The sequence below is a fragment of the Kogia breviceps genome, chromosome 15, assembly GCF_026419965.1.
Source record: "Kogia breviceps isolate mKogBre1 chromosome 15, mKogBre1 haplotype 1, whole genome shotgun sequence".
Taxonomy (NCBI): Eukaryota; Metazoa; Chordata; class Mammalia; order Artiodactyla; family Physeteridae; genus Kogia; species Kogia breviceps.
In genome coordinates this window covers 67,798,531-67,811,713 of record NC_081324.1, presented here as the reverse complement: position 1 = coordinate 67,811,713, position 13,183 = coordinate 67,798,531, and the positions used below count along the sequence as shown (strand labels likewise).

The 13,183-nt window shown below is 47.1% G+C and overlaps 1 protein-coding gene across 4 annotated transcripts in view; it reads right to left on the bottom strand.

Annotated features, from left to right (window-relative positions):
• Window positions 1-5,408: 5,408 nt before the first annotated feature.
• The window catches only part of THOC5 (THO complex subunit 5), a 33,973-nt gene continuing 26,198 nt past the window's right edge, over window positions 5,409-13,183 (bottom strand). For all 4 annotated transcript variants that reach the window (XM_067015029.1, XM_067015027.1, XM_067015028.1 and 1 more), the window contains 5 exons: window positions 12,611-12,714; window positions 12,380-12,467; window positions 9,643-9,758; window positions 8,779-8,969; window positions 5,409-5,609 (listed from right to left, as the gene is read on the bottom strand). In XM_067015029.1, the coding sequence (XP_066871130.1) occupies window positions 5,546-5,609; window positions 8,779-8,969; window positions 9,643-9,758; window positions 12,380-12,467; window positions 12,611-12,714 (563 nt within the window). In that variant the 3' untranslated portion in view covers window positions 5,409-5,545. The remainder of the gene's footprint in view (window positions 5,610-8,778; window positions 8,970-9,642; window positions 9,759-12,379; window positions 12,468-12,610; window positions 12,715-13,183) is intronic.

The following is a 13,183-nucleotide window of genomic DNA, read 5'->3' as shown; positions in this document are numbered from 1 at the left end:
AGCAAGGAAATAGATTCCCTCCTGGTGCCCTCAGCCCTGCCAAAATCTCGACTTTAGCCCAGTGAAATTGATTTTGCACTTCTGGCTTCCAAAATAGTAAGAGAATAAATCGGTGTTGTTTTTAGGTCACCAAGTTAGTGGTAATTTGTTACAGCAGCCACAAAAATCTAATACAGGCCATGTGGTTTGGGTGACCCCATGTACCCAGAACTCAGAGATGTACATGTTCCAGGCATTGCGGATCATACGCTATCCCCTGGCCTCTGTGATTAGTTCACAGATTCACATGTGATGCAAGTTTATCCAATGAGAGCCAATTTCAATGATGTTGTGGGAGCTGTTGGTGCAGAGAAGCCTTACCAAAGGCTACCCCGAGAACAAATAGCAGCAGAGAAGACAGCACCTTAGAATTACTGCCAGTGTTCAAGTGACAATGACACGGTTTGAACAGCTGAATCGAGCCATGCCTGAAGTCTTCCTCTGCAGGACTTCTTAGTTTCCTGAGTCAATTAATTATCTCTTTTGCTTAAAAATAGAAAAAAAACAGAAAAACAACTATAATGAATGCAATTTTTTAGTTATTGTATCAGCAAAAATCCAAAAGTTTAATAATATTTTGGTGAGGCTGTGGAGAAACTAGTCCTCTCATAGGTTGCTGGTGGGAACATAAGCTGGTATATCTCTCATGGAGGAGAATTGGGAAGTATCCTTCCAAATTATGAAAACATAGACCCTCTACTCTGGTATTTCTACTTTTGAAAGTTTAACCTACAGATGTATTAGCATATGGGTGAAATGGCTCTGTGCACAGGTTATTTACTAAAGCAAAGATTGGTAACCAAATATCCATTAATAAGACTAAATAAATTATAATACAACCATTCAGTGGAATATTATGCAGCTCTAAAAAAGAACAAGGAAACTTTGTATCTCTGTACTGATAAGGAAAGATATCCAAGATATGAAAAAAAAATCAAGATGCATATAGTATGATATTTGTGTGCAAAAATAATTGTGTTTGCTTAAAGAATTTGAAAGGATACGAAAGAAACTAAGCAACTTGGTTGCCTATTTGTGAGGGAGATGGGAACTAGGCAGGTGGGGGATAAGATTGGTAGTGAAACCTTTCACTTCTTATACTTTCTGGTTTTTGAAGCTTGTGAATGTATTACTTATTCTAAAAATTAAATTAAAAAAACCCAATTTGTACACTGTGATCCAAGTTTAGTAAGAAAATAAGTAAATGTGTATGAAATCAGAAAAAAGAAAACATCTAGCCTATAAGTGGTTATTCTGGATACAGTGGGAAGTAAATATTGTACTGGTTCTGTGGAATCAGGGAAGGAATAGCATAATTTCAGAGTCTACCAACTCTCTGCACTGCCAGGACAGGTGCCCTAACAGGCATTTTAAACCAGTGGTTCACCCAAACTGTCACATATTTTAACTCAAGCTGTTGTTACATCCCAGCACATGGGTGAGTGGTTGGATTTTAGGTCTTTCTGTAGGACTTACATTTCAACTTGTTACACTGGGTCCATCTTCGAAATATTTTGGGACCCCTATCCATTCACTCATTTCACAAATACTCTGAGGGTCCTTCTCCACCAGCCCCACTGGGGAGTGCTGGGGTTTCCTTTCCCACCTTAGGTCACCTGCAGAGGTGGGGGAAAGCCAAGTTAGAACAAGATGTGGTGACAGCCCAGGAAGTTGAGGTGATCCTCTGGTGGGGACCAGGACACAGGCCCACAGACAGTAGGGAACAGATGTGTGGCTAATGGGCTGCGGTTGGCCTAGTGTGACGGGTAATGAGAGCCAGACTCCAGCTGAGGACAGAGCCCAGCTTGGCTACTGACTGGTGGACATGTGGCCGGAAAGGAGGGACAGGGCCAGAGAGAGCGAGGCTTCCAGAGCCTGGGAACCCTCCAGCAGGGGAAAGGGCATCAGGAAGGTAAGGCCTTCCTCACTCAGGAGGCCTCTTCTCCAGGCGGAAACCTGGAGGCAGAGACAAGAATCGCTCCCCTTTACTGAGTGGTGCTTGGTGTTGGACATGGTGCTGAGTTGATTCTTAATTCCCACAACCACCCTGGGAGAAAGGTTGACTGTCACCTCTAGTTGCAGATGAGGACCCCTGAGGCTTTGAGTGATTCATGCAATCTGCCCAGGGTACACAGCTGCTCAGGGGTGGGACATGACTCAGCTGGTCAGTCTGACACCAGGCTGTAACTCTTGACCACCACAGTACTCTTGGTGTACTTGTGTTGCTGAAATGAATAAATGGCCAGAAAGAGGGCCAGCCTGAAGCTACGTTGAGCCTGAAGCTACTCTTGTGGAAAGGAAAGCCTTGGAGGCAGAGAGACCTGGGCTCGCATTCTGGGTGGGCAGCTCAAGAACCCTGTGAGCAACGGACAAGTCATTTAACCCTCTTGAGTCTCAGTTTCCTCATTTGTAAACATGAAGGGAATGTGTACCCTTGGCAGCCTGCAGTAATTAAATAGGACAGTGAATGTAAAACCATGACTAGCACAGGGCCTGACCCAAAGTCGATGCTTGACATCTGAGCTCAACAGAGAGGCTGCTGAACACCATGGAAAGGCCAGAGTTGGGGCTACAGAGACAGGGAGAAAGTTCATTTGGAAGCCTGGCAGCTCTGCTCCATCCCATGGATAGGGCTTTTAGCTTTGTTTCCCCAGAGTGATCATCAGGAATGCCCTTAAAATAAAAGGGGTCTTTGCATTTATTTGCAGAGAAAACAATTAGGGGAGGGCAAGCTTGGAAAAAGGGAGAGACTAGGAGACACAGAGAAATCAAGAATATGGGTAGTAGCTTTAAAAAGGCAAGGAAACTGGGCTGAGTCCCAGGTGTGGGAGGATGACAGAAGGGGGCTGCCATCTGGGATGTGCCCCAGCCAAGGCTAAGGCCAAGGCTGAAGAGGAAGCTTTGAGGTCCTCCTAAGCCAGGCCCCTTCCCCCTAATCTGCCCACTGGTGACACAAAAGGCTCAGTTCAGTAGCTCAAAGGGGCTGGATTGCCTTGGACTTCTCACGAGTTTTAAAACCGTACTCCTTAAGGCCAAAGGATTCTTTTGTTCGGCTTGTTCCTTTCAAGAGGGAAAATCTCTTCTGGAGGGCGACAGGCCCTGATATCCTCTGCCCCGGAAGCAGAGCCTCCTCCTAGCCCTCACAAGCTGTCTTTGCAACCTTGTCCCAGCTCTCAGAGACGAGCCTGTGTGCTGAGTCAGTTTGGCCGCCTTCCAGCCAAGAAGACACTGGAGGCTGCAATGCAGGGGCCATTAAAGGAACTATTTTTAGGCCCCATTTCAATCTTATTCAGCACAGGCCGGGAGATGCTAGGCTTGAAAGTGGCCAGACCAAGGGGATGCTGGCAGAGACAGAGTCCCAGGCAAGTAGGTCAGGGAAAAGACAAAGAACTCTCACTATGGGAGAAAAAGAAGCTCCCAGAGGTTCATGTTGCTGTCCAAGGTGCAAGAGACAGAAGAGGGGAGCTTTACACAGAGAATCAGCCCTCCTGCATTACCTGAGGAGTCACCAAGAAAAATGAGGAAAGTTCAGCGACTTCCAAAAAGAGACTAGGGCAACATGCACCTGGGGAGCTCATTAAAAATATACCTCCCTGGCTCATCTTAGGTCATCTGAGTCCAAATATTAGAGTGGGGATGTGTGTTTCCAACCTACTCCCAGGGTAGGTGACTCTCACACACAATAAAGTTCAAGGACCTGAGGGCTGGAGAGTATCTAGGTCTAGAATTCAAAGGAATGATCCAGACTGAGGGGAAGGAAAGGCACAGGTGGTGGTGGTTATTTAACAACCCCCAGAGGTGCCATTCTCCTTTCCTCACTGGGCTCAGGCTTCCACCTATAAAGTGCAGGGTCCTGGCAGGACTAGGAGTCTCTTAGTTCTGCCTCAGAAAATTCTTGCCACAGGGATGCTCAATGGTCAGTTGAGAGGACAGGAAGAAACAGCTTTCATACCAGAGGTCCACATTATCCAAGGGTAACCATTAAAATTCCACTGAGAGTGAATACACAAACATTGGGAACCAAACTTCAAAGCATGTTTTGGGAGGAAAAAAATCCATTTGATTGGGACTGTCACAGAAAACAAAGTTTATGTATATTGAAAGCTGCTAAGAGAATAGATCTTCAAAGTTCTTACCCCCATGCCCATCCCCCCTCCATATCTAAGTGAGGTGATGGATGTGTTAACTAACCTTATTGTGGTAATCATTTCACAATACATCATCTATCAAATCTTCCCTTTGCACACCTTAAACTTACACAATGTTATATGTCAATTATATTTCAACAGAGCTGGAAAAATAAAATTTATTTCACTTTGTAAATAGCGAACTTTAGATTATACTTGCAACTGTGTAATAATTCTTCAATATTTTCACATCTTTATATCTTATTTCTTAAAATTAATTAAGAGTTGAGGATTGACTTTTTGGTGGGGGATGCGGTATAATGTTTCTGACAAAACTGTCCAAGAACACTCTATGCTATCCTTCATTTTGTTTGACTTTTGCAGAATTATAAAGAAGATAATTTTTCAAACATTTTAAAGGCTGTTATCTATTTCCACAGGACTTTTTTTAAACATCTTTATTGGAGTATAATTGCTTTACAGTGCTGTGTTAGTTTCTGCTTTACAACAAAGTGAATCAGCTATACATATATCCCCATATCTCCTCCCTCTTGCATCTCCCTCCCATCCTCCCTATCCCATCCCTCTAGGTGGTCACAAAGCACCAAGCTGAGCTGATCTCCCTGTGCTATGCAGCTGCTTCCCACTAGCTATCTATTTTACATTTGGTCACAGGACTTCTCTTAATCCTTTGAGAGTCAAACCATTATTTTTTGAGGTACCTATCATGTCATCACCATGAAGTCTCTCCTCAGATGTCACCTGGTCTCACTCTGCCAGAGCATCACTGGACAGTAGCTCTGCATGTGATTCTCCAACATCACTCTCATCAACTTCATGAAATCCTGCAAGATTTAAAAGTATTCTTTGGGATGTATTTGTCTGTTTCCATTGCATTGTCAGATGTTTATAACAGCCACCAATCAGGAGAATTTGGCCATCAGAGACAGTGACAAGGTCTAGTGGAAAGAGTGAGGGGAAGGGGAAAAAAGAGCTTTTGCTTTTTGTGCTATGCGACTTTGGCTTCCCCTGCCACCTGCTAATAGCAGGGACTTAGCATAACAAATACCAAGATAATGAGGACCTGCCAAAGCAAGGTGAATTATTCTCACTCTGCTTTTCTTGGCCACCTAGAGAAAGCCTATCCACACACATCTCTTTCACATTGTGCCGCGGCTCCCACCCGCCCATCCAGACTGCAAAGCCACCCCTTCTTCCCTAAGGAGACACAGACAAAGGCCACATGGTCAGGTGACACTTTAATAGGCTAGAAATAGAAAACCTGTCTTTGGAGACGATCAAGAGCCACATGTGCGCCGGAGCAGAAAGCAGAGGCGCAGCAGTTGGGTCTGGGGGGAAACAACAGGCCGAGTGGGAGGTCAGCGATGGCTGAAGAATCCTTGAGGATGGTTATATTTAAACGGCTTCATCCTGCTGGGGCCCCTAGAGAAACAGGAGAAGGGAGAATAGTTTTAATACAATACGCTTTGGGCTGATAAAATAAATTACAATTCACCCACACAAGGGACTACTATTAGCTGTTAAGGGAAAAAAAAAAGGAATGTTGTAAGAAAAGCAGATTGAAGAACAATATGAAAGGTGTGACACACTTCTGAAAAAATGTCTTTATGTGCCTGCAAAGGCATGAACACAAACCTGGAAGGGCCCTCACTGACAATGCGCACTTTGGGGGACAGGGCTTGGGCACCCTCACTTTTTAGTGTTTTTACAAAACTGCTCACTGTTGTTATATTTAACAACAAACATGTTTTATTTCTATGATTAAAGAAAAACCATAAAACCCTCCTTTGCAGGGAGATTCCCATGCAGGTAGGAGACTGGGTGTGAAAAGAACCAGTACAAAGTTCCTGCCAAGGACCACGTGCTTTATACTCACTACTTAGATGCTATTTCTATCATTTTATAGATTTTAAAGATGAAGAAACAGGCTTAGGGACGTAAACTGTCTGCCCAACTGGTCAGAAACGAGCACAGCACAAATTCAAAACCAGGTCTGATGCCAAAGCCTGCTGGCCACAGGCAGGCTGACAATCACAGCCAAAGCCTGGACCCTGCGAAGCTTACGTGCTTCAGCTCCAATCCTGAGCCCCCCAAGCAAAACTTCACACAGGATTCTTTTCCATACAACTCCACAGTGAATGACATCCAGCTAAAGGGCCTCTCGTTTATCTGCCTATGACTGACATTCAATGGTAACCAGGAGGTGACACCTTGGATCTTGGTCTGAGGGAGGGTGAGAGGCAGTGTGTGGTGTGTGTGTGTGTGTGTGTGTGTAGGGGTGTGTGCGTGTAGGGGTGTGCAATCACTTACTTAAGGGAAGGCTTACTCTGCCGGCACTGTGCTTGGCACTTTATATGCTCCGCCTGGTTTAATTTCATCCTCCCAACAACACCTGAAGTGAATGCCATTTTAGGGATAAGGAATCTGAATCTCAGAGAGGTTAAGTACCGACCCTAATCCCATAGGCTGGAGCTGCAATTTGAACCTAGGTCTTTCTGGCCCCAAAGGCTTTGCTCTTTTTTTTTTCGGCCGTGCCACACAGCATGTGGGATCTTAGTTCCCTGACCAGGGATCGAACCCGAGCCCCCTGTGTTGGAAGCACGGAGTCTTAACCACTGGACCACCAGGGCAAGTCCCCCAAAGCCTCTGCTCCTAGCCATGACGTCATGTACCTCCCCAAAATCAGAAGGGTGCAGTCATCCAGGTAAGTCTAGGCATACAGCTGAAGGTACCCAGCCACGGGCAGAGCCAGACCTTGCGTTTCCTGCGGCCCAGGCCAGCCCTTTGCAGCCCAGTCCCTTGGCCTGATCCCAGTGGTCAGGTGAATTCCAGGCCAAGAACCTCACATCCCACATCTCATTAGTCATGGAATTAATTGGATCTGGGTAGCCAAAGGAGCACCTTCCCAGAATGTCCTGCCAGAGGAGCTCAGCCTGGGAGCCATACCAATCACTTCAGAAAATGGGTCCTTCGGGAACCATTAGATAACAGAATATAAACACTGGCCGCGTGAGAACTCCCACCCTGGAAATGTGCTACAGCAGGCTGAGAGCGGGGTTAAGAGCTGAGTTCTCACGCAGACACACCAGGGAAAGCAAGTCCTAGAAGGCACCAACATCTAGCCTCCAGCTCTGCCTGTCAGCAGCCACTCCGGGGCTGCAGCTGGTTACTATCAGCTAGCATGACAAACCAGGCCAGGTGGAGGTGCCAGATGGGAGGGAGGATGCTGAGGCAGCTTCCAGGAGCTGAAGCTGGCTGTGTGAGAAGAAGGTAAGGGGCAGGTAAGGCACCTTTTAGACTGAGAACAAAGGGATGTCCTGATTAGATACAGATGCTAGCCCTTCGCAGACACCATTCCTCCCCAACCCCTTGCCCAAAAGGGAAGGGATGCCTGAGCAGTGTGGACCCTAGAGCTCTGAAACTGGCTCTAAGAACACTAGCTAAGGGATGAAAGGGAAAGAAAGGACCCAACACCAAGGCGAAAGGAAAAGCAGCTAGCAGTGCTGTGCAGGCAGACACGCTAAATACCAAGCTGTCAGGACCTGCTGGCATTTTCTGAGCCTCCGCCTGTGCCAGGATCCATTCTGGCAGCTTTACATGAACTCTCTCTACTTCATCATGAGTTAGAAGGTAACACCTTTGGGAAAGGTTCAGAGCTGAGCTGAAGTGACTCTTCCAAAGTCACACAGCTGGTGAGCAGGAAAGCAGAGATCTGCACTTGTGTTTATGTTACTTCAAAGCTGATTCCTTCTGTGACGCCTGACTGCCTGTAGCTGCAATCCCCCTAGATGTGTGAGTACCTTAGGAAGTACAGCAGACTCTGGGGACTGGTGGGATGCTTATAGTTTAAAAAGTTCATTTGGGGGCTTCCCTGGTGGTGCAGTGGTTAAGAATCCGCCTGCCAATGCAGGGGACACAGGTTCAAGTCCTGATCCAGGAAGATCCCACATGCCGCAAAGCAACTAAGCCCATGAGCCACAACTACTGAGCCTGCGCTCTAGAGCCCGCGAGCTCCAACTACTGAGGCCACGTGCCACAACTATTGAAGCCCACCTGCCTAGAGCCCATGCTCCACAACAAGAGAGGCCACCGCAATGAGAGGCCCGTGCACCGCAGTGAAGGGTAGCCCCCGCTCACGGCAACTAGAGAAAGCCCACACAGCAATGAAGACCCAACGCAGCCAAATATAAATAAAATAAATAAATTTATAAAAAAAAAAAAAAAAAAAAAAAAAAAAAAAAAGTTCATTTGGACCATGAAAAGCAAACCTACTGTTTTCCACAGAAAGTAGAGAAAGGAAAGTTCAGTCAAATCCTCTTGCTCACTTGGTGTGTGACCCACCTCTGGGGGGTGTTCATGATGGACAACTGGACCAGGCTGGTAGGATGGGGGCCACAGGGAAAGTTTTAGGAAGAAGGGAGCAAGCTCTCCCCAGGAAATCTGGCAGCAGGATTTTAATTTCCACGGTGAATGGAGACTAGTGCAACGGGAAACGTGCATGCTTTCCATGCCAGGCTCACCTCTGCCCCAGGTCCCTGTAAGAGACAGGGCTGGAGGTCCCTGGGCCCGGCACCCCCACCCCTCCCCTCACCTGAAAAGCCGCAGACACATTTTCTCCTGCGGAAATTCCTTGGGCCCTTCCACGCTGTCGTCGTGGCTCTCTGTCTCCAGGTAGACATCCAGCAGCACGCACAGGCGCTGCAGCTGGTTTGTCAAGAGCTGGTGGCCGGGCCGGGGGCCACATAGCTCCTTGTAGCACACATTGACCTCACTCTCCATGGCCTATTGGTGGGAAAACCAGAAACGCAGCACCACTTTCAGGCCAGCTGGGTCTGATGATTTCATAAGAACTGCACCCGGGCCTCCGCAGGAGCTGGGCCTCTGCAGATCAAGCTGGACCAACTTGTCCTGAGGCTCCCTCTCCTCAAGACAATAGGGTCTTCCTGATCCTGACTCAGAACTTTCCCTGACTTGCACATCCACAGACAGAGACGAAGATGTGTAGAAGAGGAATCTCAAGATAAGATCCAAATCAGGTGTTTAGGTTAAAAACATGCTCCACGACTACTGAATCAAATCCACAGGTAATAACAATAATTAACAGGTGCAATGACCTCGGACATCATCTCATTCCAGCACTTTCTGTGCATCTGAGTTTATTCTCATTTCCACAGAAGCCCAAACAACAACCTTTCACGGCAGGTATTTATATTATCCCTATTTAATAAATAGGGTGAACCTGTGGACCCCAAGATAGATAAGGGGTTGAGATGGGTCTGAGCTCTTTCTGCTACTATGTCATGCACCCTCCAGCAAATTCTACAAATCCCGGCAGGCCCCTCTGCCCTGGGAATTGTGCCAGTGCCCAAGCCCTCAGCTGCAGCAGGTTCTGCCACTGCCCACCTCCCCAAGGAGGCTCTCCCTGCTCCTCCCACCACCGCCAGCAGGTCCTTACCCGAATATTGTCGTCGTTGTTGTTGGTTTTCTCCCCTTTCCAGTTCAGACAGAGCTGGAAAATGGGTGGGATGGAGGAGTAGCCGGGGTTCAGCACCACGGCAGCCTGGAGCTTAGCTGGGAAAGGACGGGAAAGGAGGAAAACTCAGTTCTGAGACCTGGCTTGTTAGCTGAGGCACCCTCCCTGCTGGACCCCTGAGGCTAGCTCTGTGTCTCACATTAATCCAAGTGCTCAGAGCACATTCTGGTACTAACTGACTTTTACTTTTGTTTTAGAATCTCCCAAGTGGAACTGCCAGGTTGCCGAATGTGAGGTCCTGTGACTTTGGGCCCTCCAAGGACACAGAGCTGTGTGGACTCCCCAGAGTCTGGTCCACAATGAGTTTGCCCAAGAGTTCTATTTACTCCTTTGACAGAAGTTTGTTTTCATTGGCATTTATTTGCCAGCAAGTTAAGGATTTTCCCATGTGAAGGTTTCCTATCTGTTTTTCTTTTTCAACAATATTGGGTATTAGCTGTTACATTAGTCAAATATATTTTTTCTATTCTGTTCTTTATTTTTATCTATTTTGTTATGTGCAGCTTTTTCATAGCTAACATTTAATGACTACCTACTGTTTTCCAAGCACTGTGCTAAGCCCTTTGCACACATTTTATTTCATCCTAATAACGATTCTGAGGTGGGTACCATTATTATCATCCCATTTTACATATAAAAAAACTGAGGCTCTGACAGAAACTTCCTTAAGATCATCAAGCAGTTGCAAAGCAGCAATGCTGAGTTTAATCAGAACTACCTGATGCCAAAGCTGTGTTCATAATCATTAAATGAAATATTTGCATTTTTTAACTTTTTCATTTTTTCTCTGGTGATAGCCTTTGCCTTTTTCAATAGGATGACATTTGTCCTCTCCATCAATGGGCTAAGCATTTAGCCACTCCTTTTTCGTTTTTTATGGAGGAAAAAAGAAACTCTCTGACCCACCAGTAATTCAAATAAATAACAGACAACAAGACAGTGTAGGTTAAAACAATTCTTCCCTGGGCTTCCCTGGTGGCGCAGTGGTTGAGAGTCCGCCTGCCGATGCAAGGGACATGGGTTCGTGCCCCGGTCCGGGAAGATCCCACGTGCCGTGGAGCGGCTGGGCCCGCGAGCCATGCCCGCTGAGACTGCGCGTCCGGAGCCTGTGCTCCGCAACGGGAGAGGCCACAGCAGTGAGAGGCCCGCGTACCGCAAAAAACAAAAAACAAAAAACAATTCTTCCCTGACAGTCGCAACAACATTTATTAAAAAGTGACACTTTCCTGTTGTTTCTGCCATAACAGTTTGCACATATTTCGGGGTTTATCTCTGTTCACTACTTGTTTGTTTTTAACCCATACCATGTAATTGTTGTCCACTTTTTCATTTAAATTTCACTCTTAATTTTTCAAATTCTATAATGCATCTAATGAAAATTTAAATGATCACATTCATTCCATGTACGAATCTAGAATACTTATCATCTTTCCAAGCTTTCTTCTGCTCAACCAGGAAGCAGAAGTGATGTCTTCCAATGACTTCCCACCCTTGGGGCTTTTTTGTAAATTTACTGGATGCATATTTTGTGCCCTTTCAAAATAGCACTCTGTTGTTTCGGGATGAGGTTAAAGTATTTTTTAAAAGGGGAGAGGATGGAAAGCAAATGCAAAATTCCAAATAGCAGTCACCTATCATCAGGGTGAGAATGAAGTGGGGTCAAAGAGCCTCAACTGTATCTGAAATTATTTAATTTCCTCAGAATATTTCTAAAAACATGCAAAGAGGGCTTTCCTGGTGGCGCAGTGGTTGAGAGTCCACCTGCCGATGCAGGGGACACGGGTTTGTGCCCTAGTCCGGGAAGATCCCACATGCCGCGGAGCGGCTGGGCCCGTGAGCCATGGCCGCTGAGCCTGCGCATCCGGAGCCTGTGCTCCGCGATGGGAGAGGCCATAACAGTGAGAGGCCAGCGTACGGAAAAAAATAAATAAATAAAAATAAATAAAAATAAAAACATGCAAAGAAAAGAAAAGGAGAAGGGAAGAAATAGAGAAACTTGAACATCAAAGAATGCAACCTTTCCTGACATGTCTCGTACTATCTTGGAACTACAACTTCCTCCGCCCTGTGGCCTCAGGACTGAGCCCCTGGGGTGGGATCCTGCAGGCTGTGCCAGACCTGCCAAGGCTGGGGCCGGATGACAGCACCACATGCAGCATCAGGGTGGCTCCAGCAGGAAGCCCTGGCCGATCAGATGCCAGGACAGCTGTGAGGAATCACAGCTCTCGATGCCTCCCAAGTGAATGCAGGGACTGCAGAGAGGGAGGAGGGTCCTGCACTTCACATCCTGAGAGTGACAGCCCTTCCCTGAAGAGAGGGACAAGCAGGCATCTGATTCTAAAATGCAATGAAACAAAGGGGCTAAGAGCTCAGGCTCAGAGGTCAGACCGGGTTTGTGACTAAGCCCTACTTTCCTCATCTACAAAGCAGGAATACCACCAGCCCCAGGACTGTCCTGAGGATTAGCTGATAAAGCACAGACATGACTGTTGCAGAACAAGTCCTGGCTGAATGCTGCCTCTCACAACCATGACTAAAGTCTGCTAAGTCCCCACTGCAGGATTCCAGGATCTTTTGCTTCCTTTGGGCAACTCCCAGGAATGTTTTATTCTCAGTGGCACCCCTTGCCTAGAGCAACTGTGATCAGCAGAGCAATTACCTGTGCCCCTTTCCACGAGTGCCATATAGTAGAGATTGGTGTCCCCAGCCAGTCCCGTCTCCACGATGTCTTTGGTAAAATGCAGCTCCTAGAAGTCACCAGGACAAGGGGTGAACTGCTGGCTCCTCTAGTCAAATCCCTTGCCCTTCTAGTGGAGGAGCAGGAGCTGAAAGGTGACGTGGGCCTGCAGTCCCCAGGACAGCAAAAGTGGCCTGTCACCCCTCCACCTACCGTATAATCCTCATGGGCAATCGTCACCCACTTCACCAGGCGAGAGACAACCTTTGCAGGGAAGAGGTACTGGCAGTCGCTGGTAACTGGCACAATGCCGTGTTCTAAAAGAGAGCAGGACAGGTGGTGTCACAGGTAGAAATCAGCTGTCACAGCTGGGTAACTAGCATCCTCTGCAGGGCTCAGATGGCCCTGCCAGCTGTCCAGGTACACTAGGTACTCAGGTGCCCAGGTCAACACGTGCCAGAAACGAAGGCACACCAACCTGACCTTTACCCAGTGCTTGTGCTTGAGGCCGGACCCAGCACCAGCATTCACAGCACTTTATCCTTAATGCAAATGATGGCCTGCCAAACAAAAAACCCCCTGCAGCCAGAACCAGAGATGTACGGTGTCTCTACAGCAGTGACTGTTAATTAGACCAAATAGCCAAGAGGGCTGTTCTCACAGCTGACCTTGATGGAGGAAGGACTGAAGTGTTCTGTGTTGGTTCCTCTAAGGGAAAAGAGCAGGAGGACTGCTCCAGGGTGAATTCCTGCTGGCGTTTCAATAAGCAAACATGCCAACACGGTA